Source organism: Protomyctophum parallelum (genome assembly GCF_964188405.1).
Source record: "Protomyctophum parallelum genome assembly, chromosome: 15".
Lineage (NCBI taxonomy): Eukaryota > Metazoa > Chordata > Actinopteri > Myctophiformes > Myctophidae > Protomyctophum > Protomyctophum parallelum.
This window is the reverse complement of record NC_139710.1, coordinates 13835138-13862431: the sequence shown is the minus strand read 5'-3', so window position 1 is coordinate 13862431 and position 27294 is coordinate 13835138. Positions and strand designations below refer to the sequence as shown.

General features: G+C 42.6%; 1 protein-coding gene across 3 annotated transcripts in view; it reads right to left on the bottom strand.

The window, feature by feature from the left end:
* ccser1 (coiled-coil serine-rich protein 1) overlaps positions 1 to 27294 on the bottom strand; it is a 163843-nt gene that overhangs the window by 107061 nt on the left and 29488 nt on the right. For all 3 annotated transcript variants that reach the window (XR_014570407.1, XM_083784596.1, XM_083784597.1), the window contains exons 7-8: positions 26596 to 26701; positions 2018 to 2192 (exon numbers count right to left, since the gene is read on the bottom strand). Coding sequence is in view for 2 of the 3 variants with exons in the window: in XM_083784596.1 (XP_083640722.1) it covers positions 2018 to 2192; positions 26596 to 26701 (281 nt within the window). In the remaining variant the exon portion in view is untranslated. The remainder of the gene's footprint in view (positions 1 to 2017; positions 2193 to 26595; positions 26702 to 27294) is intronic.

Here is a 27294-nt window from a genome sequence, read left to right as displayed (position 1 = left end):
GTATTATTGCGACTGTACGTAGGTCGCAGTTTACTACGAAAACCTGCATTTCCCACCAGTTGGTCAGTCGGTCACACCTCCATATATGGTCACGCCTCGTGACATCACGCCTCCATATATGGTCACGCCGTGTGACATCACGCCTCCATATATGGTCACACCTAATGACATCATGCCTCGTGACACGTCACGCCACCATATATGGCTGTCTCCACATATGAAGATCACAACACTGACCTCCTGGGGAGCCATACATGGAGAAGACGGAATCATCACCTAGATCTGGATATATGGAGCCGGCCATCAACTCTACTACATCTGACCTCAAACCTCAAACCCTTAGATCTCCATATATGGAGCTGACCTGTTCTGTCATTCCATATGTTGATCCTACCCCACCCGTCCTTCTTCTTTGATGTCTCCCTTTTGACTGATACCTGTCCATTCAAACTCTAGACGGGCCCGCCCCAAAGTTAATAGTGCAGCCACGCCCGGTAGTCGGCAAAAACTAGAGTTCTCAACAGGCCCGAAGATTAAGGCCCGGCCCTACCTGGGCCATCATCAAACTCTGTACACTCAAGACACTGCCCCCGCTGCCACCCTTAGATCTCCATATATGGAGCTGACCTGTTCTGACATTCCATATGTTGATCTGACATCATAAAACCCTGTACACTCAAGACACGCTCCATATATGGCCAGACCTCCTCAAACCCTGTACACTCAAGACACGCTCCATATATGGCCAGTACATCATTCATTCAATATGTTGATCTGAGCCCCCATGCCAAAGTGCCATTGCACGCCCAGCAGTCTGCCGTCACCCATGCGGATGTGTGCACGCGACCTCGCCTTAATATATAGCTTTGTGCCAGTAAGTGACCAACGCCAAAACAAGTTCACACATCTTAGTAAAAAGATCTGGTAAAATACATGACTGTTTATGAAATACTATCCAGTGAAAACGATTCCAGCAGCACTACTTCTGGTTCAGAACGTTCCATTCTGCAGCACTAGGCCAGTGAGAGAGAGTGCATGACTGAACACTGTGACCATACTTCGTTTTGTCACAGTGAGACCAAAGTACAGGACAGAATAGCCCAGCATACAATGTGTTGAAAAGCAGAGTCATGCTGTGTTTATATGTGTACGCCTGAAATATTTGAGTGTAACGTGAGTGCATGTACTTTGAGGCAAGTTGAAAGTAAGCCACCCCCCCCCACCCCCCCCCCCCCCCCCCCCCCCCCCCCCCCGCAAGGGACTATTTGGTGAAATGAACAACAACATATTGATTTGCAGAGACTTTCTAAAAGCATAAATGCCTGTGCTTTAGGAGGGATGTATAGTATAGTAGTTGACTGACACACAAAACTGTCAGTGAAGGACTGGTGTGGCTCCAAGTAATGCAATCACTTTGTTTTATTAAGAGGACTACCGGTAGATGTATTAAAAACTTAAATCACAGGTCTGTGACTGAGTTGTCTGTGACAGGTGTTTGAGTGAGAAAAATCAAAGAACTTTGTTCTAAAAGTGTTTAGATGGGATTCGTGAAGGAATAACCTTCCAATAAATAAAAACATGCTGTTCTCTGACTTTTAATTTTGAAACGTGTCCAATAATGTGGGCTCCATTTGTTTCATTATAGTGCCAAACACTGAAGTTAATGACTGCTCAAATAAACATCCAGAAAATATGTAAGATGATTGATTATAGAAATACACCGCGGAATATACAGTAGGTAAAGAAGCGATGTAGGCGTACTGTATATGTTTGTGTGGAGTTGTGTACTTCTGTGTGACAAACAATATCAAAGGTAAAGGGGACAAAATGGAAAGGGGATTATGTGTAAAAGGTCATTTTGAATTCTGCAAAATTCTACTTCAAACACAAGAAATGTGTTCGTCCTGTGGTGGAATCTTATATAAAAGTCATATAGCTTATACAGTATCTCCATTCAAATTGTGCATGTATCCGCGTGTGTGTTTGTGTAACGTGTGTGTGCGTATCTGTCCCCCACCTCCTGTAGAGCTCGCCGCAGTCTGAGCAGCAGGGTTTTGACAGCAGTGCAGTCCTGTTGCATCAGTCTAAGAGGCAGCGCCTCCAGCCCTGGAGGCAGGGGCTCATCCTCTCTCCCCAAGCCCAGTCCTGAGGTCCAATCGGCGGGCAGCAGGCTAGTCGGGCGACTGGGGTCCCTGCAGATAGAAGATGAAAATGGGGGAGGAAAGAATAATAAAGAGAGATTATGAGGGAGAGAAGAAATAGAAGCACAAATAGAAAGATACAGTTTGTACTATATAGAGAATAGATACATGTATTACATTTTTGACGTTTTCATGTATGTCTGGTACAAGCCTCATACTTCCCTGGTACAAGTCTGCTGGATGGTACATCATGCCTAGTGCATATGTGATACATGTTTGATACATGCTAGGTACATGTCTAGCACATGCCTGGTGCAGGCCTGGTACATGCCTTGCAGATATTTGGTACATGATCAACCCCAAGTTCTGGGTTTATTGTAAAACTATGGTGGGAAAAATGAGAAATTGCAATTCTGATCCAGCTACAATAGACCCCCTAAAGTGGATTTGTTGTGGATTGTGGATTTGTTTGGTTTGTGTGTGTGTGTGTGTGTGTGTGTGTGTGTGTGTGTGTGTGTGTGTGTGTGTGTGTGTGTGTGTGTGTGTGTGTGTGTGTGTGTGTGTGTGTGTGTGTGTGTGTGTGTGTGTGTGTGTGTGTGTGTGTGTGTGTGTGTGTGTGTGTGTGCGTGCGCGCGTGTGCGTGCGTCCACTTATCCCAAGAGGTAAATCCCCAAAGACATACCGAATGATCAATTCTTAAAAGTGCTTTCCCAATGGTTAATTAATTTAACCTTTTCTACATGAGGTGTAAAAGACAGCTAGCCCAGGAATAGGAGCAGTTCCAGCATGCAGACTGTTAGCCCTGTTCCACTGAGTCTACATCAACAGGCTTAATCCATGTTTGAGCAGGCCAGTGTAACACTTGGGTGGGTACCCAACCAAAAATTGTAAATTAAATACTACAGTGTATAAACAAGAGATCTGAACAACAAATGGGATAGATAAATAAATAGCCTTCCTGATGCACAACTAAACATAGCTGGAAATTAAGTTTTTCTTCCCCCCCCTGGAAATTAATTAAAAAGCAACTAGCAGGTTCTATAAATCAATAGGATTTGTTGTTCTGCCTCAAGTGACTCTCAAATGTCACAAAATGGAATCCTAACAAAAGGCCATTGATTTTGCAGTTCCAAGGAGTCAAGGACCAAAATTGTTACTGACAAATTATTATTATGTTCCCTTTGAACACAGCCATAAACACAGCAAAACACATACAATTTTCAGTTTTGCCGTTTGTAAAATTCTCTCTCTGTATTCATGCAGTGAAGTATGATTTATCATTATGCTTTGTGAGCTTGTAGATCTGCTATTGTCTTTGTCCAGACCAGTACACAGTTGCAGTCCTTTATATTACATATTGCACTAATTGCAGTCATCCACATTACTTCATGCAATCCTCAGGAAGTGTTACATCAAAATGTATATATCCAATGTAAATGCACAAAGCCGGGGGCTGAATGTGAACTACAAATAACAGCTCTAAAAAATAAAAATAAATCAATAAATGAACCCTGGGAAACAAACTGACATGCTTACTCTGAATATGGTGTACAGTATGTACAGTAGGTTATGTCTATAAAACTGTCAAAATAATCTATGGATTTTGGAGTGTAGTGTAGTGTAGTCAAGTATTAACTTGCACTGTTGCCCATCTTGGCCAGCCCACTCTAGCAAAAAGATAATTCATGAATTCATGACCTAAATATAAGTTAACACAATCATGCTCTCAGTCTCTCCAAAAGGATTTGTCACCCTGCATCAAATTCTAAGCTGACATGAAGTTAATGAATATCATTAGTGACAAAATGAATGACAGATCTCAATCAGACATGAGGTTCATTTGTGCATTCAGAGAACCAAAAGTCATTAAGTTTCAGAGTTTAACGAGGTGTGAAATTATGAAAATATATGTATTCATTTTCTCTGTAAGATTTCTCATAATCACTTTAAGATCAGTGAGCAACAGTGTAAACCTGATCTCTTTAATAAAACTGAATCCACCTCACTGCATTCAAAATAAAGTGCCTGATTTCAGTCACTGTAAGTGACTAACCATTTCAGTCATGTTGAACTTTGAGTTCTTCTAAATGAAATGCAGCTCAAAAACTGATCTTAATTGGGATATGAAGAAAGATTTAATGTCCGTACACGATACACTGTGTTAGATCTCTGTTTAACCAACAGTTATTTAGTAACTGTTTTAGAAATGCAATAAGCGGCTGTGGATTTGCTGTGATTTTAGAACAGCTAAGACAGTCAGAGACCATTGCTATTAAAGAGGGAGAGAGAGAGAAAGAGAAAGAAAGAGAGATAGGGAGAGAGAGAGTCTAGAACCCCTTTTTATAAAATGTATTATATTTTACTGTAGATGGCCTTCGAGGATTCAATGATCAGTTTACTTGATTATAAATTATTGTCCACAAGGGAGAAATTAAGAAAACACATGAAAGTCTTTTCTATTTTTTTTACACATTTATCCATTCGGGTGAGCACACCCTGGCCAAATGAATTTAGACAGCAAGTTATCTTCAGGGAGAAACAAAATTGCATTACAGAACCATCTCATCCCACCTCTTTCCATTCTTTGTTTCTCGCTCCAACACACTCTCTATCCTTTGCTCACTCTCACCCTCGGCCTCTTGCTCACCTGAACATGTGCTCACACGAACACACACAAACACGTGCGCACACACACACGCGCGCACACACACACTAACGCACACTTCTCCCCAGCACAATCTTAATCTCTCCATCATGGCCTTTCTACGTGTCATCTGACAAATACAACACTAAACCGATACTGTATCTAAGCATGAGGGTCCTCCAGGGTTCTGGAGGTCTGTCTGAAAGCCTCACAGAGTGAGGAGCTGCTGTCATGTGAGGACAAGTGAGATCTCTGTCTGTTTAAGAGCTCAGTTAACGTCGACCTATCAGGGCTCTCTTGTCCGTATAGTCAAATTTCCCATGTCATTCTCTCTCACCGGCGGGATAAACACTGTGCGCGCACACACACACACACACACACACACACACACACACACGACTTTAATTTCGGTCAGATTGACACGTACAATGTTCAAATCCAGGTTGTGTTATTATTAGCTTATCTGAAACAGTAAACGTAAACAAACTTCTCGTGGTTATGGGTGGCAACCATTCCACGTCGGGTTTTTTTTATATGGGGGCTGGAAGTGACAGCAATCTGACCGGATTTTTAATACTGTAACACACACACACACACACACACACACACACAGTCACACACACTGTACACATACACACACACATACCGTACACATACTGTATCACACACACACACACACACACACAGCATTTCTGTATAACTTGAGCAGGTGAGATCTCTGTCGGTTTAGGAGCTCAGTTCTTTCGGGACCTATCGACCTATCAGGGCTCTCTTGTCCGTATAGTCAACTTTTCCATGTAATTCTCTCTCACCTCATTCTATCTCTGGCGGGATAAACACTTTTGTAAATAAATCATACGATACTTTTGTATCTCTTATACATGTTTTTTGTTGCTGTATTCCCTGGTTTATGATCTAATTTAAGTCATCTGTTCTCTGACAGTAGTTATCACAGGGTTGCCTATGAGCAAGGCACCATTAGGCCAGTGGACCTGGCCAACAGTAAAAGCCTTGTCGTTGCACTGGGCAGTTTACAGTATATGTGAATAATGTGCAACTGCATGAGTTTGCTCTTAACAATCAGTTATTATCACGCATTGACTTAACAGGGAACAGCCCTTTGCAATGGCATTCCTGTGCCAGTGTTGTTGGTAATGCATTTTTCTCTAAGGTTTTGTCAGCCTAACCTAAAATAATGTTTTGCTATCAGCAAAAGGCTAACCCCACTGGTGATTTGTTTCAAAGCACAGGTGCCATAGTTGTCAGCCATGGTTGGTAAGTGAGAGAAATGTAATATAAAAGGTTAAAACACAAACTCCCAAGGAAGAACTGGAATGGAATTATTAAAATGAATGATATACCTGTTTCTCTGGAGAACCCAATGTGTCTGTGTGTACAGTATATGATAGACTAGTCTATACTCAGCACATAATTACCACACACTATGTGAGCATGGTATTCTCTCTCTCTCTCTCTCTCTCTCTCACACGCACACACCTAAAGTTGTGCACGGGTTGGTTGAAGACAAGTCTGTTCAGCAGTGATAGATGAGATACAGGCAACAGTGGTCATTCCACTGCTCAGGGCCATCTGTCTTTCTACATGCATAAAACTTTTACATTCTCCTTCTCTCTCTCTCTCTCTCTCTCTCTGTAACGCGCACGCACGCACGCACGCACGCACTCGCTCACTCTCTGTAACACACGCACACACAGACACAGACACAGACACACCCACACACACACAGTAAAGCCCAGGTAGTGAGAATATGTATAGCCTGTGAATAGGAAGGCGACTAGTGGACAAAGTTGTAGTTTCATCTTATATGATGCCATGTAACATTGCACCACCTAGTGGCAAAAGTTTGTATGGGATGTTACGAAAATGAAATTGACCTGGATTTCATAGAGTGATTTTCCTAAAGTGATCCTTTCTCCCTTAATGTACGGCTTTTGTTCTGATGTTAATATTATAGATTCCATGGCAACCAGCGACATTGGAGAATGATAGGGTGAATTTATCCATGCAAAATAAATATTCACACATCCACTTTGTTCAGATGCACGTGCGTTGGACAGTGACGAGTCTGACGACTGAAGCAATCATGAGAAAAGTATTTCATGAGCAAAACTCCTGCACACTGCTCATGCATGCTCAGCCGCATCAGTTTGTATTAAAATTGACAGACGTTTCGGTCTCTCTGGACCTTCATCAAGGGTGTCTCATGAATTTTTCCAACATAAAGTTTGAGGCTTCTGTTCTGACTTTTGCCATTGTGCAGTTCAGCCTGTCAATCACTAGTACAGAGGGCACGCAGCGGACCTTGGCACATCAAAGAGGCACAGCTGAAAAGGGCTCGTTAATGCCGGTGCCTGGTTACATTGGAAAACATGACACAGTTGGAAAAATAAATAATCAATCCTGTCATTGTCAATAGCCAGTACTACAGTTTGCATTCTGTACATCTCGCATATGGAGCAAAAATAATAGCACATTATACAATAATACATACAATTTAAATAAATTATAAACGCAATTATTGGGCATCTCTTGGCGGGCGGCAACTAGCGTTAATGATGTTGACATGTCGACAAGTCGTCTTTTTGGTAAATGCCCTAAATATTATATATTACATACACACACATTAATTGGTCCAGGTCCTGACCGTGCTTGCTGGGCACCCTACATTTTTCAAATCTGCGTTATGGTGGTGCTATAACAAGCCAATTCACTATACTATTTACGGTAGCTATAACTGGGCCGATCGGCGTGAAACTCCATAGAGGCATTTTTCACATCAACCTTTTGTAGCGCCACCAGGAGGAGGCAGATGTTTACTGTACTCCTACAGAATTTGTCCAAACACCAGCAAATTGGTACACTATTTCTATAGTCATGTGATCAAGACAGATCTGTCAGACTTTTCATATTCCATCCTGATTCGCCAATTTCAAACATTGCTGTCCCACAATAACTTATGTGACCTGGTGGAGACTAGTTGGTGTTTTAAACATTGTTATAATTTAGCTATTGAAAAATAGCAGATCTACAAGCTCATAGCGCGCCACCGAGTGGCGCACTACAAGCTTGTACAGTAGGTCTGCTATTTTTGAAAAATCGTGAAAATGTGTCGCAAATTAGGATTTTTTTTTCAGAACTTTGCTTCTGGGGGGTCCCTGTAACAACATATTTTCAGATGGGGGTCAGTGGCCAATTACAGTTATAGTTAAAACTGTCATTTATAATTTCGACGTCAGGCCTAAATGGGTTAAGGTTAGTTGTACAAAGGAGACAGACACTAAGTACAGATACAATAGAAGCTCTCTCTCTCCAACTCTTTTCATCCCCTTTCCTCTCTTCACCTACTTTCCTCTTAATGTCTGATTGGGGGATGATGTCTATGGATCAGACATTCATTTATCACACTTTAGTCCCATACAAGGTCCAAATGAACCTTTATGGGACTGCATCTCTGATAGCGTACAAACCACAAGGGTCTTTTTGGTTTCATTTGTACACTCTCAGAGTTAAATTAATACAGATTATTTAGAGTTACAGTCCCGTGTCCATTTGGACCCATCGTAGGCCCTGGACCGGACCTTGAGAAACTGTGATTTTTAACATTTTTAACTACTGTATGTGTCCCCCAAAACGGACCTGACTGCCAGGATTCAGAGTGTTTTTCACCAAACTTAGAATAGAATATTGTGATATTTGCGTGCACGGGTGGGCTAGAATCGGAAAAGAATCTTGATCCATACGCGACAATCCATTTGAAAGCTACAGGCTTGCTGCACGCAGTTGTCCATGTATTATCATTACCAAAACTTTTTTTATTACCATTATTATATTAATGTATTATGTGGTGTTTTTCCACCGGCTCCTATACAGCCTTGGGAAAGCAGTTATTTGTTTCTGTCATGTGATGGACGTGTTACGTAACGTGGTGTCCCGAGGACCCCCCAAACCAATGGTGACCCATAGGTTAGCGAACAGTGCCATCAAGCGCCATCGGCAGTCAATTAACCTATGGAGAAGCTCAAGTTCTCCTAGGCACCATTTACCAAAAGAAGAATATGTTAATGACACACACACACACACACACACACACACACACACACACACACACACACACACACACAGAACAGCTTTTGCGCAGACTTTATTGTCTTTTATTGTGTTCCATCAAAATAAGTATTTGTTAATCGTGTTGGTTATATGGACCTTCAAGTTGGGTGCAGTGCAGTCATTTGTCAGCACAATCGGCACTGCATTGGTGGGGCGACACGTTTACGATTTCCTTGTTTCCTCTTCATTTCCTTGCTCCCCCCCCCCCCCCTTCTCCTCAGATATCCGTAGATATCTGGACAATTAACAGGAACCAATATTTAGAACCAATAACGGACTTAAAAGAGCCGATCCATAAGCACAAAACGTGCCACATTGCGCCACGTTGTGGGCTTGTAGATCTGCCATTTTTACTCATCATAATCGAGGGAAATATTTGGAATAATTGTTGTCTCCACCAGGCCAAAGGCATGGGGAGAGAGTATGTTTTGCACTCGGTCCGTGTGTGTGTCCGTGTGCACTTTATCTAGTTATATTTCACTCCCCCCTGCTTCACCCAAATCCTCTCTCCACACACACTCCCCCCTGCTTCACCCCAATCCTCTCTCCACACACACTCCCCCCTGCTTCACCCAAATCCTCTCTCCACACCGTACACACACTCCCGCCTGCTTCATGCCACTCCTCTCTCCACACACCACCCCCCTGCTTCACCCCAATCCTCTATCCACACAGTACACACTCCCCCCTGCTTCACCCCAATCCTCCCTTCACACACACTCCCCCCTGCTTCACCCCAATCCTCCCTTCACACACACTCCCCCCTGCTTCACCCCAATCCTCCCTTCACACACACTCCCCCCTGCTTCACCCCAATCCTCCCTTCACACACACTCCCCCCTGCTTCACCCCAATCCTCTATCCACACAGTACACACTCCCCCCTGCTTCACCCCAATCCTCCCTTCACACACACTCCCCCCTGCTTCACCCCAATCCTCCCTTCACACACACTCCCCCCTGCTTCACCCCAAACCTCCCTTCACACACACTCCCCCCTGCTTCACCCCAATCCTCTCTCCACACAGTACACACTCCCCCCTGCTTCACCCCAATCCTCTCTCCACACACACTCCCCCCTGCTTCACCCCAATCCTCTATCCACACACACTCCCCCCTGCATCACCCCAATCCTCCCTTCACAAAGTTCACACACACTCCCCCCTGCTTCACCCCAATCCTCTCTCCACACAATGCCCCCCCATTGTGTCACGCCACTCTGCTCTCCTCAAGCTTTCCCCCCACCACGTCACCCCACTACTTTCTCCACACGCTCCTCTCAGAAGCCATTTCTCAACAGCAGCATTAAAAGTGATCCATTTCACCAACTTGAAAAAGCCAATTATCTGCCTTTTTATGGCTTTCATTATTTTACCCCTCACACTGCAGATTATTACTGGGCTGTTTGTTGGCTTGTAGGAGTCAGGACCCACACACACGCGCACACTCCCAGGAATGTGCGCACGTCCAGTCGTCCACACATTCATACAAAGGCGTGCACAAATTTTCCCGCAAGCATGCACATGCATGTGTTGGATCTTAAAAAATGCTTTCCATTCAATTCATTCAGTGACTGTAAAAGGTATCAAATGATTAGTTATGTGTGCAAATAAAGAGAGCAAGTGGGTGCAACAGCAACACATGCATGTCAATCAATACGTTGATTGGGACCGCGTGTCACATTTATGCACGCCTCGTGATATCACGCCTCGTGAGTCGTGACATCACGTCTCCATATTATGGTCACGCCTCGTGACATCACTCCTCCATCTCCATATGGAGCTGACCTGTTCTGACATTCCATATGTTGACCCTCCCCACCCGTCCTTCCTCTTCAATGTCTCCCTATTGACTGATAGTCCAATGATTGTCCATTCAAACTCTAGATGGGCCCTCCCCAAAGTTGTTAGTGCAGCCGTGCCCGGCAGCCAGAGTTCTCAACAGGCCTGAAACTTAAGGCCTGGCCCCACCTGGGCCCTCATGAAACCATGTACACTCAAGACACTGCCCCCGCTGCCACCCTTAGATCTCCATATACTGTATATAGCTGACCTGTTCTGACATTCATTATGTTGAACTGACCTCATCAAACACTGTTACTCAAGACACGCTCCATATATGGCCAGTACAGAATGTTGATCTGACCCCCCATGACAAAGCGCCAGCGATCGCCAGCAGTCTGCCGTCACCCAGGCGGATGTGTGCACGAGGTCGCTTCTCGCCATCAGGGCGTCTTATTGGTGACTCTGTGTGTGTGGGGGGTGGGTGGAGCTACACATTTATATGCTGCTGTACTGACGTTTACAGAGGAGTGCTTCTACATGGCCGCAATTACACACATGCATGTGCTCACAGTCACACATATAATCGTGAATGTGCACTGCATAAGGTAGGCATAACGTAGCCATAATTATTGGGCCATGCAGGACTGTGGTCATTTATCACTCTTTTTCACCTGACACATCCCGTGCACTCATCTGTATTCACCACCTGCGGCTGTGGATGTTTAATGCTGCCATTAAGCCCATCTCCAACATAAAGTACATCTGTGAATAAAGAGTGAGTACAACCGCTCCAGGCAGAGAATTTAATGGTGAATTCAACTAGTCAGCCAAAAGAGCGAGAAAATACAAAACTGATGTAATATGGCAAGGCTAACTTTGTGATGAACCTAATTGTCCTTTCAGCTTCCCTATGCAGCCCTGGACTTGTTTTGTGTCTGCTCACTCTAACTGTCAAACTGTGTCTGTCTGTCTGTCTCAACTCATTACTCTCTCTCACCCCAGGGGCGGGGAACTCCTCAATCCATCTCTCTGAAAATGATACGCTGATCACATTCTACAGCCGTTGAGTATCAGCAGGCAACTTTTTAGACAAAGTGGTGGAACAACATTACAAGTTATCTGAACACATTTGAGCTAATGGCATACTGTAGCAACTTTGTGTAACTCTGAGATATTTTGTGTCATGTTATATTTTCACTGGGATTGTACGCTGGATTGTAACATTTCTATAGTTCACAAAACACCAAGGATGACTGCTGCCCATTGCCAAGGAGTCTGCTAAATGCTTTAAATGCTTTCAAATATGTAAAATGTATAAACATTTAGCAAACACTCTTATCCCTACAAAACAACAGAATGGTCAAGTAGACTGCAAAGACAATAATTAAGTGCTGCAAAGTACAGTAACTAGGATTCAATGTAAACATCACACATCAGTCTAATATGTGGACATATGCACCTACATTTCTGCGTGTAGACAATGCACGATTTGTGCAGTAGATATTTGTGTGTAGATATGTTTCATGTATGTTAATGTGGTGTGTCTATGGGAATGAATGTGTGCGTGCGTGTGTGTGTGCGTGCATGCGTGTCAATGTGAATGTGTGTGTGTGTGTGTTTGTAGATTTTTTAATCAATAAACAACCTACGGCTGCAATAAGCAACCCAAGGCTGTAATAAGCAACATCTGGCTGTAATACGCAACCTACGGCTGGAATAAGCAATCTACGGCTGTAGTAAGCAACACAGAGCTGTAATAAGCAACCCACAGCTGTAATAAGGAACCTATGGCTGCAATAAACAATCTACATCCGTAATAAGAAACACCTTCTCCTTTCTGTACACCTTTCATAGAAAAGGACGTCGTTGGAACTCCATGTAGAGGTCCCCAACATTGCTTGCCAGCCAAGGCGGCATCAGCCTCTTTAGATCGATACCTAGCCTCCTCGAAGGTTCTTACCTCACCATGAGAACATAAAATCATAAGATTTTTTATATGATTTTTTTGTATGATCTTCTTATGATTTTTTGTGATTTTGTATTATTTTATATGATTTCTATGTTTATGTGATTTTTTATGATTTTTTATATTGATTGTCTATATACTGTACATGTAGGCCTAAATAACATAGCCAGGAGGCTAAGGTCTCAACAGTGACACAAGTAAAACATAAATATTCAGGAATCTGGATATGACAATATATCACTAGTTTAACTGGTGCAAGTTTCTCAAACTCAAAATTATAACCTGTACTATTGTAATGCAAATGTTTTACCCGCAATTGGAGAGATAGTGTGGTTTCTAAAGACAAATTAATGTTGATCTATTCATTACTTAGGGCCCTAAAGCCGAAGAATAAAACTCAAGCTCAGCTGTGCCTTGAGATTTTACTCAAAACACAGAACATTATCACCATGAAAACTCAATTTAATAGGTTATGATAATGCATTTCTCCTGAGCTTGTGCTAGAATGGCTCTTCGAGTTTGCCATTTCTTGTGCTTAATCACACTGGGATGTTTCTATAGCCTTTAAAAATAGTTTCAGGGATTTGGTGTTCCAGACTATATACAACAATTTCTAATATGAATACAGTTTTGTAAAGTACTGTACCATTGCGTGCGCACGCACGCACATACGCACACACACACACACACACACACACACACACACACACACACACACACACACACACACACACACACACACACACACACACACACACACACACACACACACACACACACACACACACACACACTAAATCACTGCAATTCATTATATAACACACAAATTGTTATTGTATTGTTATAACAACATTATCAGCAGCCAATATCTAATGGTGCTCTGAGGGGGGCACGGTGGCACAGTCGGTAGTGCTGTCGCCTCACAGTGTAACCCTAGGTATATACAGGGGGATTGTTCCTTTAACTGTGTTGGCGGGCTGAGTCTGGGATGAGGAGTATTATGGGATATCTTGTGTTTACTTGGTGTTCTGGTGTGGCAGGAAGCAGTGGCATTATTAAGAGGAAGAGATACTACTTTGTTGTTCACTACAGAATAGAACCCTGGCTGAGCACGTTTGTCCTTTTTGAATTATTATTTTGTCACCAGTTCTGCAACACGGACTCCTTTTCCTTGACAGCATAGCCAGAAAGCTAAGGATTATTCCGGAGAGTAGAGACACGGTGGTTATAACAGCTAGAAGGTCCGGGCGTGTTACTTCCTCTGTGTCAACATTTCCCCTATCCGAGGCGGGGTTGGCGAAAGGGCCTTTCTGTGTGGAGTTTGCATGTTCTCCCCGTGTCACCTAGAGGTGCCCTCACAAAACACACCTGGCCAGGATGGAGGGGAAAGGAACTGGTCGGAATAACGTGTTCCTTCCACACGCTATGTCCGGCCGGGGAAATTCCCCTCCTGTCAGCTTGGACTCCTCATGCATATAAGGATGCATGAGGTCAATCTGTTGCTCTCCCCAGGTTGGCAGAGGAAGTGTAGTGCCCAGGATTACACTGGGTGAGAAAAATGGGTTCCCAAAAAATTATAGAATAAAAAAAATAACAAGAATTAATCACATAGTGATATAATGGTCAGGTGAAAGAAGCGCTGTCTCCGTAACGTGTATGCAGCCACGTTTGGTGTGGAGTTATATTGAGTGACGTTCGTCTTCCCCGTCAAGCCGTGAGTGTTACTGCGAGTTTTCACTGTCTCAGACAGACAGCCAATCACAAGGTTGTTGCCAGCTGAGTCATATGGTTGACAGTGTTGGCAACTGTCGTGACAGAAATAAGTTTTGCTGGAAATAAGCAGACTTGGCAACCCTGCCTGGAGGTTGTCACCTGACCAATAATGGTACTCTGAGCAGTAATTCCACAGAATTATAATATCTAGAGGCCAGACCGCCCCCAGCTATTCATACTTCCACATTTGGCTCCACATTTTGTTGCACAAATGCAGAAGCTTTGAGCACCGAGTAGGCCACCAGGCGATGGCCGCTTCACTGTTCTATACCTTGGTTCTGGGGGCTTGAGTGATTCTCAAAGCGAGGTCTGGGGGATAATCGGATCCCACTTTGCAAATTCCAGGGGTCCCCCAGACAAATTATATATAGAATCAAAAAACTGCGCCACCGAGTGCCTACCAGCATGAATGACTGACATCATAGACTGGCCACATGAAGATGAAGTCCAAGATCCACATGAGACCAAACCTTGTATCTTGTTGCCCTCCTTTGAATATTTTACTCCTATTGATGCTTGTGAAAAATAGAAAGCGTGTACGCTAAGAGGTTCACCCAGAGAGAGAAAAAGACACTTCTTATTTTGATGTTTAAAAGTCTGTGCGACATGAAAAACACACGGTTGTGATCAGTGCTTAGCGTAGCTGGCATTAAGAGAAGACGATGAAGAGAGGACGTAGAAGCCTGAGAACATAGGAACAAGGCAAACCTCTTGGTCTTTGTTGCTGTATCAACATATGTGTTGTCAAAGATAATAAATGCACACACTCATATCAAATGCTTCATGTCGATCCAACGTATCAACCGTAAGATTTCCTTTCAGTGCAACCGAAACAGAATCACAGGGAAAGAAAACAGTCAAGGCCCAAAACTCATTCTTTGCCAACCAGAAGAATGTGACAAATCAGAATGGCATGATTGGATTCAAAGCACTTGACTGGCATGAGAGACAGACAAAATACACTTTTGTCTCCTCTTGTTAACCACTACAGTATGTGTCATAAATCAAACAGTTAAAACATGCAATCCAAAAGCTAGCAGCACATTTTGTACGTCTGACATGCCCAGAATCGGGGTGCTACGGTTTAGTATATAAATGTTCAAGGACAAAATAGACACACCGGACAAAGATTTTATGCATTTATAGTATAAAACTCCATGTTGGGGTCCCCGGCTGGTCCCCGAAACGTCCAGACCCATAGGAACGCGCCCAGGGTGCCGGCCCGGTTCCGGCGAGCCGGCCCACGTCCGAAACAGTTGAGAAATGACAGAGTTACCGTGTGGGGGGGGGGGGGGTCCCCAGGGGGTCCCTCTACTGTACTGTACTCTCACTGTACTGTCACAACCAAAATCATATACAGTTAATATATGTGTGTGTGTGTGTGTGTGTGTGTGTGTGTGTATGGCGCTCCATTAGTGCCACGCCCGACGCTGCTCGCGTCGCGTCACGCGTTGGATTTGCGCTGCTCTGCACTGCACCGTCTGAACGTGTTATTTTTTTCCCCATTAATTTCCAATGGGAACGCGCAACGCGCGCATGCGGAACGTCCCGCATGCGCACGCATCAATCAGCGCGTGCCTCAACACGTTTATGCGTTTTTCTCAAATATCGCATCAATATTTTTTTGTCATGCGCCATGTGATGCGGTCATGTGTGTGCAGAGCTGCTGTGCATACTATGTGTGCACACGTGGCGCGTGACGATTGTTGTTTGTTTTTTTGTCATGCGTCATGTGATGCGGTCATGTGTGTGCAGAGCTGCTGTGCAAAGTATGTGTGCACACGTGACGCGTGACAATAGTTGTTTCACAGCACACACGTGTGTGTGCGTGTGTGACCGTGTGTGCCCGTCATGTTTCACAGCACCGTGCATGTGCGTGAGCGTGTGCGTGAGCGTGTGTGTTCGTGTGCGTGCGTGCGTGTGCGTGCACCGTGCGTGCGCGTGCGTGCACCGTGCGAGCGCGTGCATGTGTGCGTGCGTGTGTAATAAATAATAATATTAATAATATTAATAATGCCATATATACATATAATATAGATATCTGTATATTTTTTCTAATATTCCGAAGCATGGAATGCAGATTTAATAGTTTATTAAATGAATTTAATTAATAGTTTATTAAATGTTTAAATTAAATTAATTTCAGTCCCATTGAGTACCATTCACTCCCATTCAGTGTCAAATGTCTTTGTGCTCTGATATTATTTTAAACACTCTGTGGCTGACCTTAAACCATGGTCTATTAAAAATAATAGGAATAAAACATTTTGCCTAAGTCACTTACTGCAGAAGTCATTTGGCCTAAATAACGTTTATAATTGCCTGAGTTAAAATGGCATGTTCAGATATTGGCCTAAGTCATTTGATCCTTACATGTTACATGATTGACATACACCTTTATTTGTATGTCAATAGTCATATTTTTCATATTTTTTGGAATTGAAATAATTAAGAAATATAATATATTCTGCATTTGGCACCGTTTTTTGTGTTTCCTGAAAACCTTGAAAAAATTACTTAGGCAATTAGTTTAATAAGGTGACGATATTACAATTGACAACTTTTTCTCTGTGACAAGGGACTTACTCTAATTTGTGGATATAGGAGCTAGACTAGATAAATCAGAATCTCGGGCATAAACATCGTCTAGTGAACACCTGGCGCTGGTCGGACTATACGGCCGCTGTTCCAACACCGCAATGCCGGTAACTGCAACGCACACATCCTAAATGTCATCCTGTCAAGTGCATTTGCACCAGCTGTGTTGGAGAACTGATAACGAATTCAAAGAAGTTGGTCAAATATTTCAAACATTCAGGTCTGCAGAACAGCTTGGACACATCACTTAAGCAATGTATCGAGACCCGATGGAATTCAAATTATGACATGCTTGATTCCATACTGAAACAGTACGATGTGGTCTCCGCGTTACTGTTGGCCAACAACCAATATGACAGAATTGCGCATATCAATGTAAATACACTGAAAACCGTGGTTGAATTCCTAAAGCAATTCAAAGAAGCCACCAATGAGCTCGAGGGAAACAACTGCACAACCGCACCGCTTGCCCTGCCATGGTCCATCAAACTCATTGAACATTGCCAAGCGCACACAACGTCACCCTTGCTCTCTGAAGTCGCCAAAGTGTGTGTTAAACACCTGCAAGAACTCATGGGCACCAACACATATACACCAAATAAATCTCTCCACAGCCTGTTTAGGCTGGCAACATTCCTGACGCCTAAACTGCGACTACTACGGATGCTGGGCCCTGATGCAAGAGATGACGTAGTCAAAAGTATGTATTATATGTAATGTGTAATGTAATATGAATGAATTATGTGAACTAGACAGATAATATTATAGGCATATAATTTATTGGCATTATTTTTGTTAACGTGTTGCCCTTTTTACCCATGTTTATATCTAGGCCTATATGAAAAGGCCAGGCCTATTAATAATCAATCATTTTAATCCAAAGGTGCAAAGGAATACATCGTAAAGATGGAGTTTGACCAGGTCCCACAAACGGAGGAGGATACGCCAACCAGCAAAAAAGCAGCAATATGATGAGGTAGATTAGATTAGCCTTATTGTGTAACTGGCTTGTCACAGGCTACTTTGTTACACTCTTTTGTATCGTTTATTTCATGTTCTTGCATTTCATAATTGCATTGTGTGTGAGTGTGCGCTATAGCGGTGGATACTGCATGGATATATATGGATACTGCATGTAATCCGTAAACTAAGATCATTATCTGTTGCTCCTCATCTTCTGCTATTATTGTACAAAAGCATTATTCAACCTGTTCTGTTGTACTGTTCTGCATGTTTCTACACCATACTGTCCATGCCTAACAGGAACAAACTTTTCAGTATCACCCGTATTGCTTCCAAAATCATCGGACTTCCTACACCCACACTTTCTGATATGAACAATAACGCCATCACACGACTAGCACTCTCGATATCAAATGACACTGACCATCCTCTGTATCGTTTCTTTAACCTCATGCCATCTGGACAAAGATACAGAACCTTGCCATGGAAAAAGGTCCGTTTTAGTAGGAGTTTTGTCCCCTCAGCCATCGCGGCATTAAACAAACTGCCCCGCCGATAGGATGGTTCTGTACACAGTGGGGACCTCATGTTTTGTTTTTTGTACTGTCTTGGTGTTATGTGCTCTGTGTTGTTTTTGATGTGGGTGTTGAACTGTTGAACAGATTGTGAAGACAAATATCCTTCGGGACAATAAAGATTATTATTATTATAGGCTACTGTGATTTGATTTAGATAGGCCTATATATTTTGTGTTAAAGTTCGGCCTTATAGGCCTATATTTGGGCCTACATTTGTAGGCTATTTTGGCTGCTGCGCTCAGTGCGCTGCCTTCACTCAGTGCCTTGTTAGGCTACTCGCTAGTCGCTACTGTGATTTTTTTTATTTGTTTTAATTGGCCTTATAGGCCTATTTGTATTTGGCTGCTGGCTCGTGCGCTGCCTTGTTAGGCTATAATAAAAAAGGCCAACGTTATTTCATCTGTTTGTGTGTTCCCAACAGGTATAGGTTATAGCCAATGTGAATAATATGCTACGAATATTTGGGCAAATAACCACAGTTAGCGGTCAATATGGTTGTTAACTTGTTGCTGTCCAGTGTCCTCCTCCATGATTGTATTGTGTATAGGCTACTGCTGTGTACAGTATAGTGACGCCACCGCGCGCCTTTCTTTCTCTATTAACTTGCGGCCTCGCGCCCTCAATCTGTTTCTGTCTGTTTATCGATCAATAGAAATTTTGCAGGTTTAGCGGGACTAAACGATAAAATTGCGGGATGGTGCGGGACTAAATCGGATAAATTATTTTGTGGCGGGCGGGGGCGGCGGACAGGCCGTCACCGCGGGAGGTCAAAAATCAAATCAATGCGGGCGCGGGAGGGAGTGGGCTGAAATTCCACAGGAGCGGGCGGGAGCGGGATCAATCACTCCCGCGCAGGGCTCTAGTATGTGGACTCGCAGAGTTGCATCACCAGCCAGGTGAACAGCGTCTCCCAAGTCGAGAGAACAAGAGCAGAGGTTTGTTTGACATGCTTGAATATACTTGAATATAGATTTGAATAATAAATATATATGTGATAGCCTAGCTTTGGAAAAGCGCTAATTTATACCGTTCATTAGGTCAAGAAGAAGTGGTCGGATATCAAAATGTGGACCGAAAAAAATGCGTCAACTCCGCGGGTGCGCAAGAGCCGAAGCACCCGCTGGCAAAATAATAACCCACCAATAAGCCCTTATCCAACACAAATTAACAAATTTTTCTCAAGCCGCACAATTTCACTGGAGCGCAGCGCTTATATGCACGCAGACAGCACATGATACAGGCCTACATGTCCCGTCCCAAACACTGAGGACAGTGAGGCTCACCATGAATCCAAGCAGAGGTCCTCACAAGTATAGGTAAAACACCGCCGCCACAGTCCCAATGGCCCGTTGCGCAAAAAGTTAACTTTGGCTATAATCAGCCAAATCTCAACCGATTGGTATAATTCCAAATGGTATACACTCAATGAAATTTATATTTTCAATTTTTCATGGGCGTATAAGTCATAGAGCCAGAGAAAGGAGAGATATGGTAGGGGAAGCACTAAGCCCTGTTAGCCATGCAGCCTATATGTTTCATGAGCTTTGGTGGCTTGCACTCTATCAAATAGGGATTTGGTTAATTTCACTGATGTGTACAACCTTTATTCAAATAGTTGCAAATGTATTAATTAAAAAACTGAGCATGTATGTTTGATATAAGGCCAAACCTCATTTGAAAGAATATATTCAGAGTATACTCTTCATTAGCAAACTGTAAATAAAGTACCAAACGAAGAACGAACCAAACGTTTTTCCCCGGGGGGAACGATTAATGAACAAACTTTAGTTATTTTTTTAATATTTTTTATTCATTTAAAGATATAGCTTTAAATAATAATATTATTATTTATTATTATGTATTAATATTATTATTATTAATATTATTATATTATTAATATTATATTATTAATATTATTATTATATATGTGTATATATATATATATATATTAATATATATATTTTATTTATTATTTAATATTTAATATTTATTATTATAATAATTAATAATTAATATTAATATTTTTTAATATTTGTTAGGCTACACGACGCGACATCACGACGCGATGCAGTACAGTACACAGAACGCGAACGCGATGCAGTAGTAACGCGACACGTTAACGTGGGTGCAGAGCTGCAAGCCACAAAGCATGCGTCAAAGCATATGTCAAAGCAGCGGTGCTTTCTGCGCGGAACGGACGTATGCACGCACGCATTAAAAAAACTCAACGCGGCCATGTGCAGTACCAATGCAGTATGGTTTTTGTATGGCCTGCACTGAACGGACGTATGCACGCACGCACGCACGCACGCACGCACGCACGCACGCACGCACGCATAAAAAAATCCAACGGGTCCACACGACGCGAGCAGCGTTTGTAGTGGCACTAATGGAGCGCCATAGTGTGTGTGTGTGTGTGTGTGTGTGTGTGTGTACGCTCCGCAATGGAGTGGTTGCACCACTCAAAAATGAAGGACAGAATAGACAGAATAGACCATATTCACATGGCCATTTTGCTCTGAAGTCTGACTTGGGGATGGGAAACCAAACCCAGACAGGGTGATACTTGTAAACAAAAAGGATGGATACAGGTTTTCCATGCAACAGATTTAGGCGAAGTTAGGCCTAAAGAGATTAGAGTGTGTATCGATTGAAGGCTTTGACAGCTGACACTTAACATTAGTCGGTTCAACCTTGACAGTGCCCTAAAAAGTCCATGAGAAACTATTACGCTGCTGTAAAACACAGATTTTCAAGTAAAACAGCTTACAGCTTCCCACGGTCCTCTGTATTAATGTATAAGACCAAAAACTTACTTTGTCAAACTTATAGCATGATAAGCCTGTTTTGACTTGTAAAGAACATCTACTTTCTTATGACAGAATGTTATAAGAAACATATGGGTCTGGTCCACAAGATTCGCTACTCCACCAAGATACCCATTTACCCGTCTAAATACTTCACCAAGATACCCATGTACCTGTCTAAATACTTCACCAAGATACCCATGTACCTGTCTAAATACTTCACCAAGATACCCATGTACCTGTCTAAATACTTCACCAAGATACCCATGTACCTGTCTAAATACTTCACCAAGATACCCATGTACCTGTCTTCAAGTTCAACCCAGATTCGGTACAAACAAGGGACTAAATTAATTTCGCTCCTATGCCACCAAAATGTGGAACGCCCCACCAACAGTCCTTGGAGCAGTTTGGCAGGACTGAAGTGCTTTTTGTTTGCAGTGGAACTTTTATTGGTGATTTTTTTACTTTAATTTAGTTAGGAGACTTGACATTAGTTTACACTTTGAATTATTTGTCAGGGAAATTCAAGGGATGATTAATGGACCTTTTTTTTTGTGCATTGCTCAGCTCAGATAATAAACTGCTATTAAGAATCTGGCGTCGTAGGGAGCCACACACCTTGTAATGTGCAAGTTTCCCCTAGACTGTGGACATGTAAGTACAGTAGTCGAAGAGAGCTGAACCCTTCTGAATGTTGAGAAAATGTTGCTGCTGGGAGAATGTTGTAATATTTTATTTTGCATAAATCAATGTCTTCTTGCTATTGCATCAACACTATCATGGGGTGATTAATCCATCATCATGGCGTGGAAAGGGACGTGTGTGCAACTTTGCATCCATGTGTGTGTGTGTGTGTGTGTGTGTGTGTGTGTGTGTGTGTGTGTGCGTGCGTGCGTGAGTGCATTTTGAGGATAAGCTCAGTCCAAAGCTCAGTTGAATGTTGAACTCTTCACGGTTGATTATTCAAATGAGAGATTGTGTGTGTGTGTGTGTGTGTGTGTGTGTGTGTGTCAACATGATTTAAGAGGCAATGTCAAAGTGGTTACTGTTGATGGCCATATTAAGCGACGGCCTAATCTAGTTAGGTAAATTCCTGACCGTCAGTGGAGATTAGAAAGTGGCTTGATAAAATGACTGATATATGAACTCTCCCTGCATGCATGTCCATGTTTATGAATACTACTGTACATCATCACTGGACTGTATCCCCCCAGGACACCAGGGTTTCAACTGGCTGAGTATCGCTTTGTGCTGTATCTGGCCCTATACGATAGCTGGGCTCATCAAGTGGAAAGCAGGGTTTCTAAATACCCTACTGATTCATGCATGACCAAGCGATAACGAAGAGCCTCAAATGAAATACAAGATGAGAGAGAGCGGGGAGGTTAATCTCTCTATCTCTCTTTCTCTCCATTTCTCTTTCACTCTGTCATCCGCCTGCTGCTGGGTTATTCAATTTGATAGGACACCAACGATTCTCTTTTAAAATATTTTTCATTTCTCTCTCACTCACTCACTTACCCTTTTCTCCCACTCTTGTTCTCAAGCCGGAAAACTGAACACGCACATGACAACTACAAACACAGAGCAGGGAATAATACAGCATTGGCTGGGTCTGTGTGCATTTCATTTGGAAAGCCAACGAGAGACAAAAATGGAGACAGACGACATCGTCTTATCTTTAGTTGTTTTCATCTCACGTACAGTACATCTCATTTGATTTATTCTACAGTCTACCAAATGACCTACAGGGCATAGTTGTATTATGCTACTATTATCTCAAAATACTTCAGACTGATCACTCAGAAATAAATATAAAAAGACAAAAACATATGTGAATGCGAGCGAGATTATGACAGAGAGAAAGAGAGATGGAGACAAACCCTGTCCCTATTGCTGAAGGTCCACCGCATACTGACCGACTAGGACACGAGGAGGGTGTGCATGCTGTCCCCTCTGGCTGCATGTCTTCTGCAGTGCATAGTAATCAACGCCCATGAAAGAAGGCAAAAAGGGAGGAGGGGGATACTGCACAGGCAAACTGCCATTGCCATAGCAACAGGCAAACTACATCCCGGCTGTCAAATCTTTATTTTATTGGATTGTATGTGTTATTCTATATACAGAGGTCAGTGTCATCACAGGAAACTAATAACATATATTACTCATCAAGCCTGGTTGATGTTATTTTCCTACCGACGCAATGGAGCACGCACGCATGACCACATTCATGTACTATAACTATATGTTCAAATGTTCATCTCTGGTGAACAAAACTGTGGTGAAACTAATTTCTCGTCATATTTATGGCAGAAATGTTATCTACATCAGTGGTTGTTAAAGTAGGGTACAGGTGGGTTAGGACAATGGGAATGTTGTTAGGGCCCCCAAACTGGAGGTCCTTGAAATGTTACTTGTGAATCACTGGTCTATAATCAACAGCTTGGGCAGGGGCCCTGTCCAGAGCCTGGGTAAAGGCCTTTTGTGGCAGTTCTGGACAACCGTGGGTCCGACTGAATCGACACCGGGCACTTTTTTTAATTCACTAATAAATTCATTATTAATCATTAATGTGTCAAATCGAAAAAATGCCTGTGTGAAAAGTGGGAATGATTGGTGGAGGCAGTGAGGAGCTACGGCAGTCACAGTGACAGACAGACACACAGACATTGACTGAATTATAGTATGATGATATGATGATGATGATAGGCCTATATGGAGTTCTGTGTCAGCCATGCCCAAATATGGAGTGTTGTGAGGTCAGAACAGGCCAGCTCCATATATGGACCCTGGGTAGGGGCCTGGTCCAGAGCCCGGGCAGAGGCCTTTTTGGGGCGGTTCTGGACAAGAGTGCGTCCGTCCGACCGACTCGACACCGGGCACTGCACCCCCTGTGGTGGTGTGGAACGCGTGTATTGAATTTGAAGTCGGTGAGGCGAACGGTTCTCGAGTTACGTGGATTACAGACGTACAGACGTACACGCACAGAGACTTGGTGCAATTATAGTTACCAATACCGGTAGATTACAAAATATACTTGACCCTTAAACCCTATTCTCAAAAACTTCTTGAAAAATGCTTACATTAATACTGTAAGTTTATTTTGATGTAAAACATTGTGTACAGGACACATTATTTCTATTATTGTGTTTTTTCTATTTACTTGAGTAAAACATCTGAGTACTTCTTCCATCACTGGACAAAGTAAATGACGACATTATGTACAACTTTTGGGTATGAAAGGTCAAGGTCACGAACAAGGTCAAGGTGAAAAAACAGAATGGAGAGGGGTGCATGGGAATGCTAAGTAGGCTGCCTTAAGACATTATGTACAACTTTTGGGTATGAAAGTTCAAAGGTCAAGGTCACGAACAAGGTCAAAGTGAAAATGGATATTGTGTATTTGTGAACAGAAAGGATTAGGTAACCAAAGAGAGACCAAGACAGAGAGAGAGAGACACAAAGACCGACAGACAGAAAGAGACAGAGAGAGACAGAGACAGACAGAGAGACAGAGAGACAGACAGACAGACAGACAGACAGACAGACAGACAGACAGACAGACAGACAGACAGACAGACAGACAGACAGACAGACGCAGAGAGAGACAGAGAGAGAAAGAGAAATACAGAGAGAGAGAGAGAGAGAGAGAGAGAGAGAGAGAGAGACAGACAGACAGACAGATGGATGGACAGAAAGAAATACACGCTGAGAGAGAGAGAGAGAGAGAGAGAGAGAGAGAGAGAGAGAGAGAGAGAGAGTGAGAGAGAGAGAGAGAGAGAGAGAGAGAGAGGGGTACATGGACAGACAGAGATTGAGCGAGTGAGGGGGGTGGATATACAGAGACAGAGTGCCCAGGGCAAATACATTTAGCTCTCTTTCACTCTCACAGTCACATCTGCACTCCATCACTCCCACAGTTTACCGTTAAGTCAGACATTGTGAAAATACTTTGCACAAGAAACTTAAAGTGTTGGTGGATTAAAAATAAATAAAAAAATAAACATTGTGGTTATTAATGTCAACCAACAGACAAATGCTTGAGTGGAACTGCTCTGTTTAGCTACTATACCATAATTCTTTGTACGTAAACAACTACTGTATAATTCAAAGGGTGGCTGGGAAAATAAAAGAGAATATTTCAGAAATCATGAAAAAGTACAGTTTCTAAAATCTCCTTCCCTTAGATCGCCATATTTGCGGCAATCCAAACCCAGTATCAGACAGGTGGGCCACAAATTCCCCAAACCCATGATAAACACATTGTGCCATTTCTTTCACTACGTTATAGACATTTCTGCTGCACAACTCAGCCAATATTACCCACCTCCACCTATTAGAGCCACAAATAACTAATAAGGAGCTGTGGGAGGAGAAACGGAATACATGCCTAGATTGTATTCGTTGACATCTACTGTGGAAGAGGTATTTAAAGACCTAGTACCAAGACAATTCGATTATTTTGTTCTTTCATAGTCTAGAGTAGACTGTATTATAATGTTCAATAGTGCTTGAAATGTGTGAGAAGGCCTGTGTTTCATTTGGCATTTCCATGAAAACAATTCGTACAATTTCATCCCCAAGCTCAGATAATAGAGGCAGTGTTCTGTCCAATTCAGACATCTGCAAGTCCACTAACCATAGATATAATGAACACACATATTGTCTGCTACTGTAACTCGGATTGAAGTATCAGCGTGACTGTCATAATAGCTGAGGCAAGCCATGCCTCCTAATGCATGCTGAACTTTCAACCTATTTTCAAGCGATTTAGTTTGTTACAAATGCCAGACGTGTAATTATGTTATGATACAGGACACAAATATGTGGTTGAACTTGTTCATACCAAAATACCTTAAATAGATAGTTCAGTCAGATAACTCACGAATAGAATTAACCAATAGTTATTATAGAAATTAATATACATGTGCATGAAATATATTATCTTGGCGTTGGGCTCTGCTATACATTAGCAATTATAGTTATTATAGAAATGAATATACATGTGCATGAAATATATTATCTTGGCGTTGGGCTCTGCTATACATTAGCAATTATAGTTATTATAGAAATGAATATACATGTGCATGAAATATATTATCTTGGCGTTCGGCTCTGCTATACATTAGCAGAGCCGTAGCAGGGCTTTTAGTTATTTGTTAATTGATAGATAAATGATAGAGACGGACAGAATAGTTCAGTATGATTTACCGGTGACTGCTGTCTTTCCCTGGGATGCAGTCTCCTGATGGATCCACGGGGGAGGGGAGCAGGTTGAAACAGGAGGCCAGGGATTGGCTGGAGTCTTCTCTGGATACTGTAGACACACATTGATTGATTGAATTCATACTTTATTAACAGTTTGCAAAAAGTGCAGTGGTACACGATACTAAAAGGACAACACAAAAAGCCCTAGAACTTGTTTCCATTAATGGTTTTAGAGTCGAAACCAAATTGTCAAAGAACCGGGGGTTACCTTTTTTAACCTACAGTTTTGTTGTGATGACGTGATCAAAACGCGGCTTCAAGCACAGCGCACACACATGCCTGTATGTAGCTCTACAACAAACTATTACAGCAAAGCAAACTGTTTTTTTTTTTTTTGTGGCTTTCGCCTTTATTTTATATTTTTTATGGAGGGACAGACAGTAGGCTGACAGGAAATGGGGAGAGAGATGGGGGGGAAGACATGCAGTAAAGGCCGCCGGGATCGGGAGTCGAACCCACGGCACACTGCCAGACTGGATTACCAGCCAAGGTGCCTGGACCACTGAGCCACGGCCCAGGGCCAGGCTGGTTAATTTTTTTTTTAAATAAATATAAATATATACACAATAGTAATCATATTCGGCTGTTCGGTTTTCGGCCAACTGTTTCTATTATTCGGTATTTGGTTTTGGCCAAGAATTT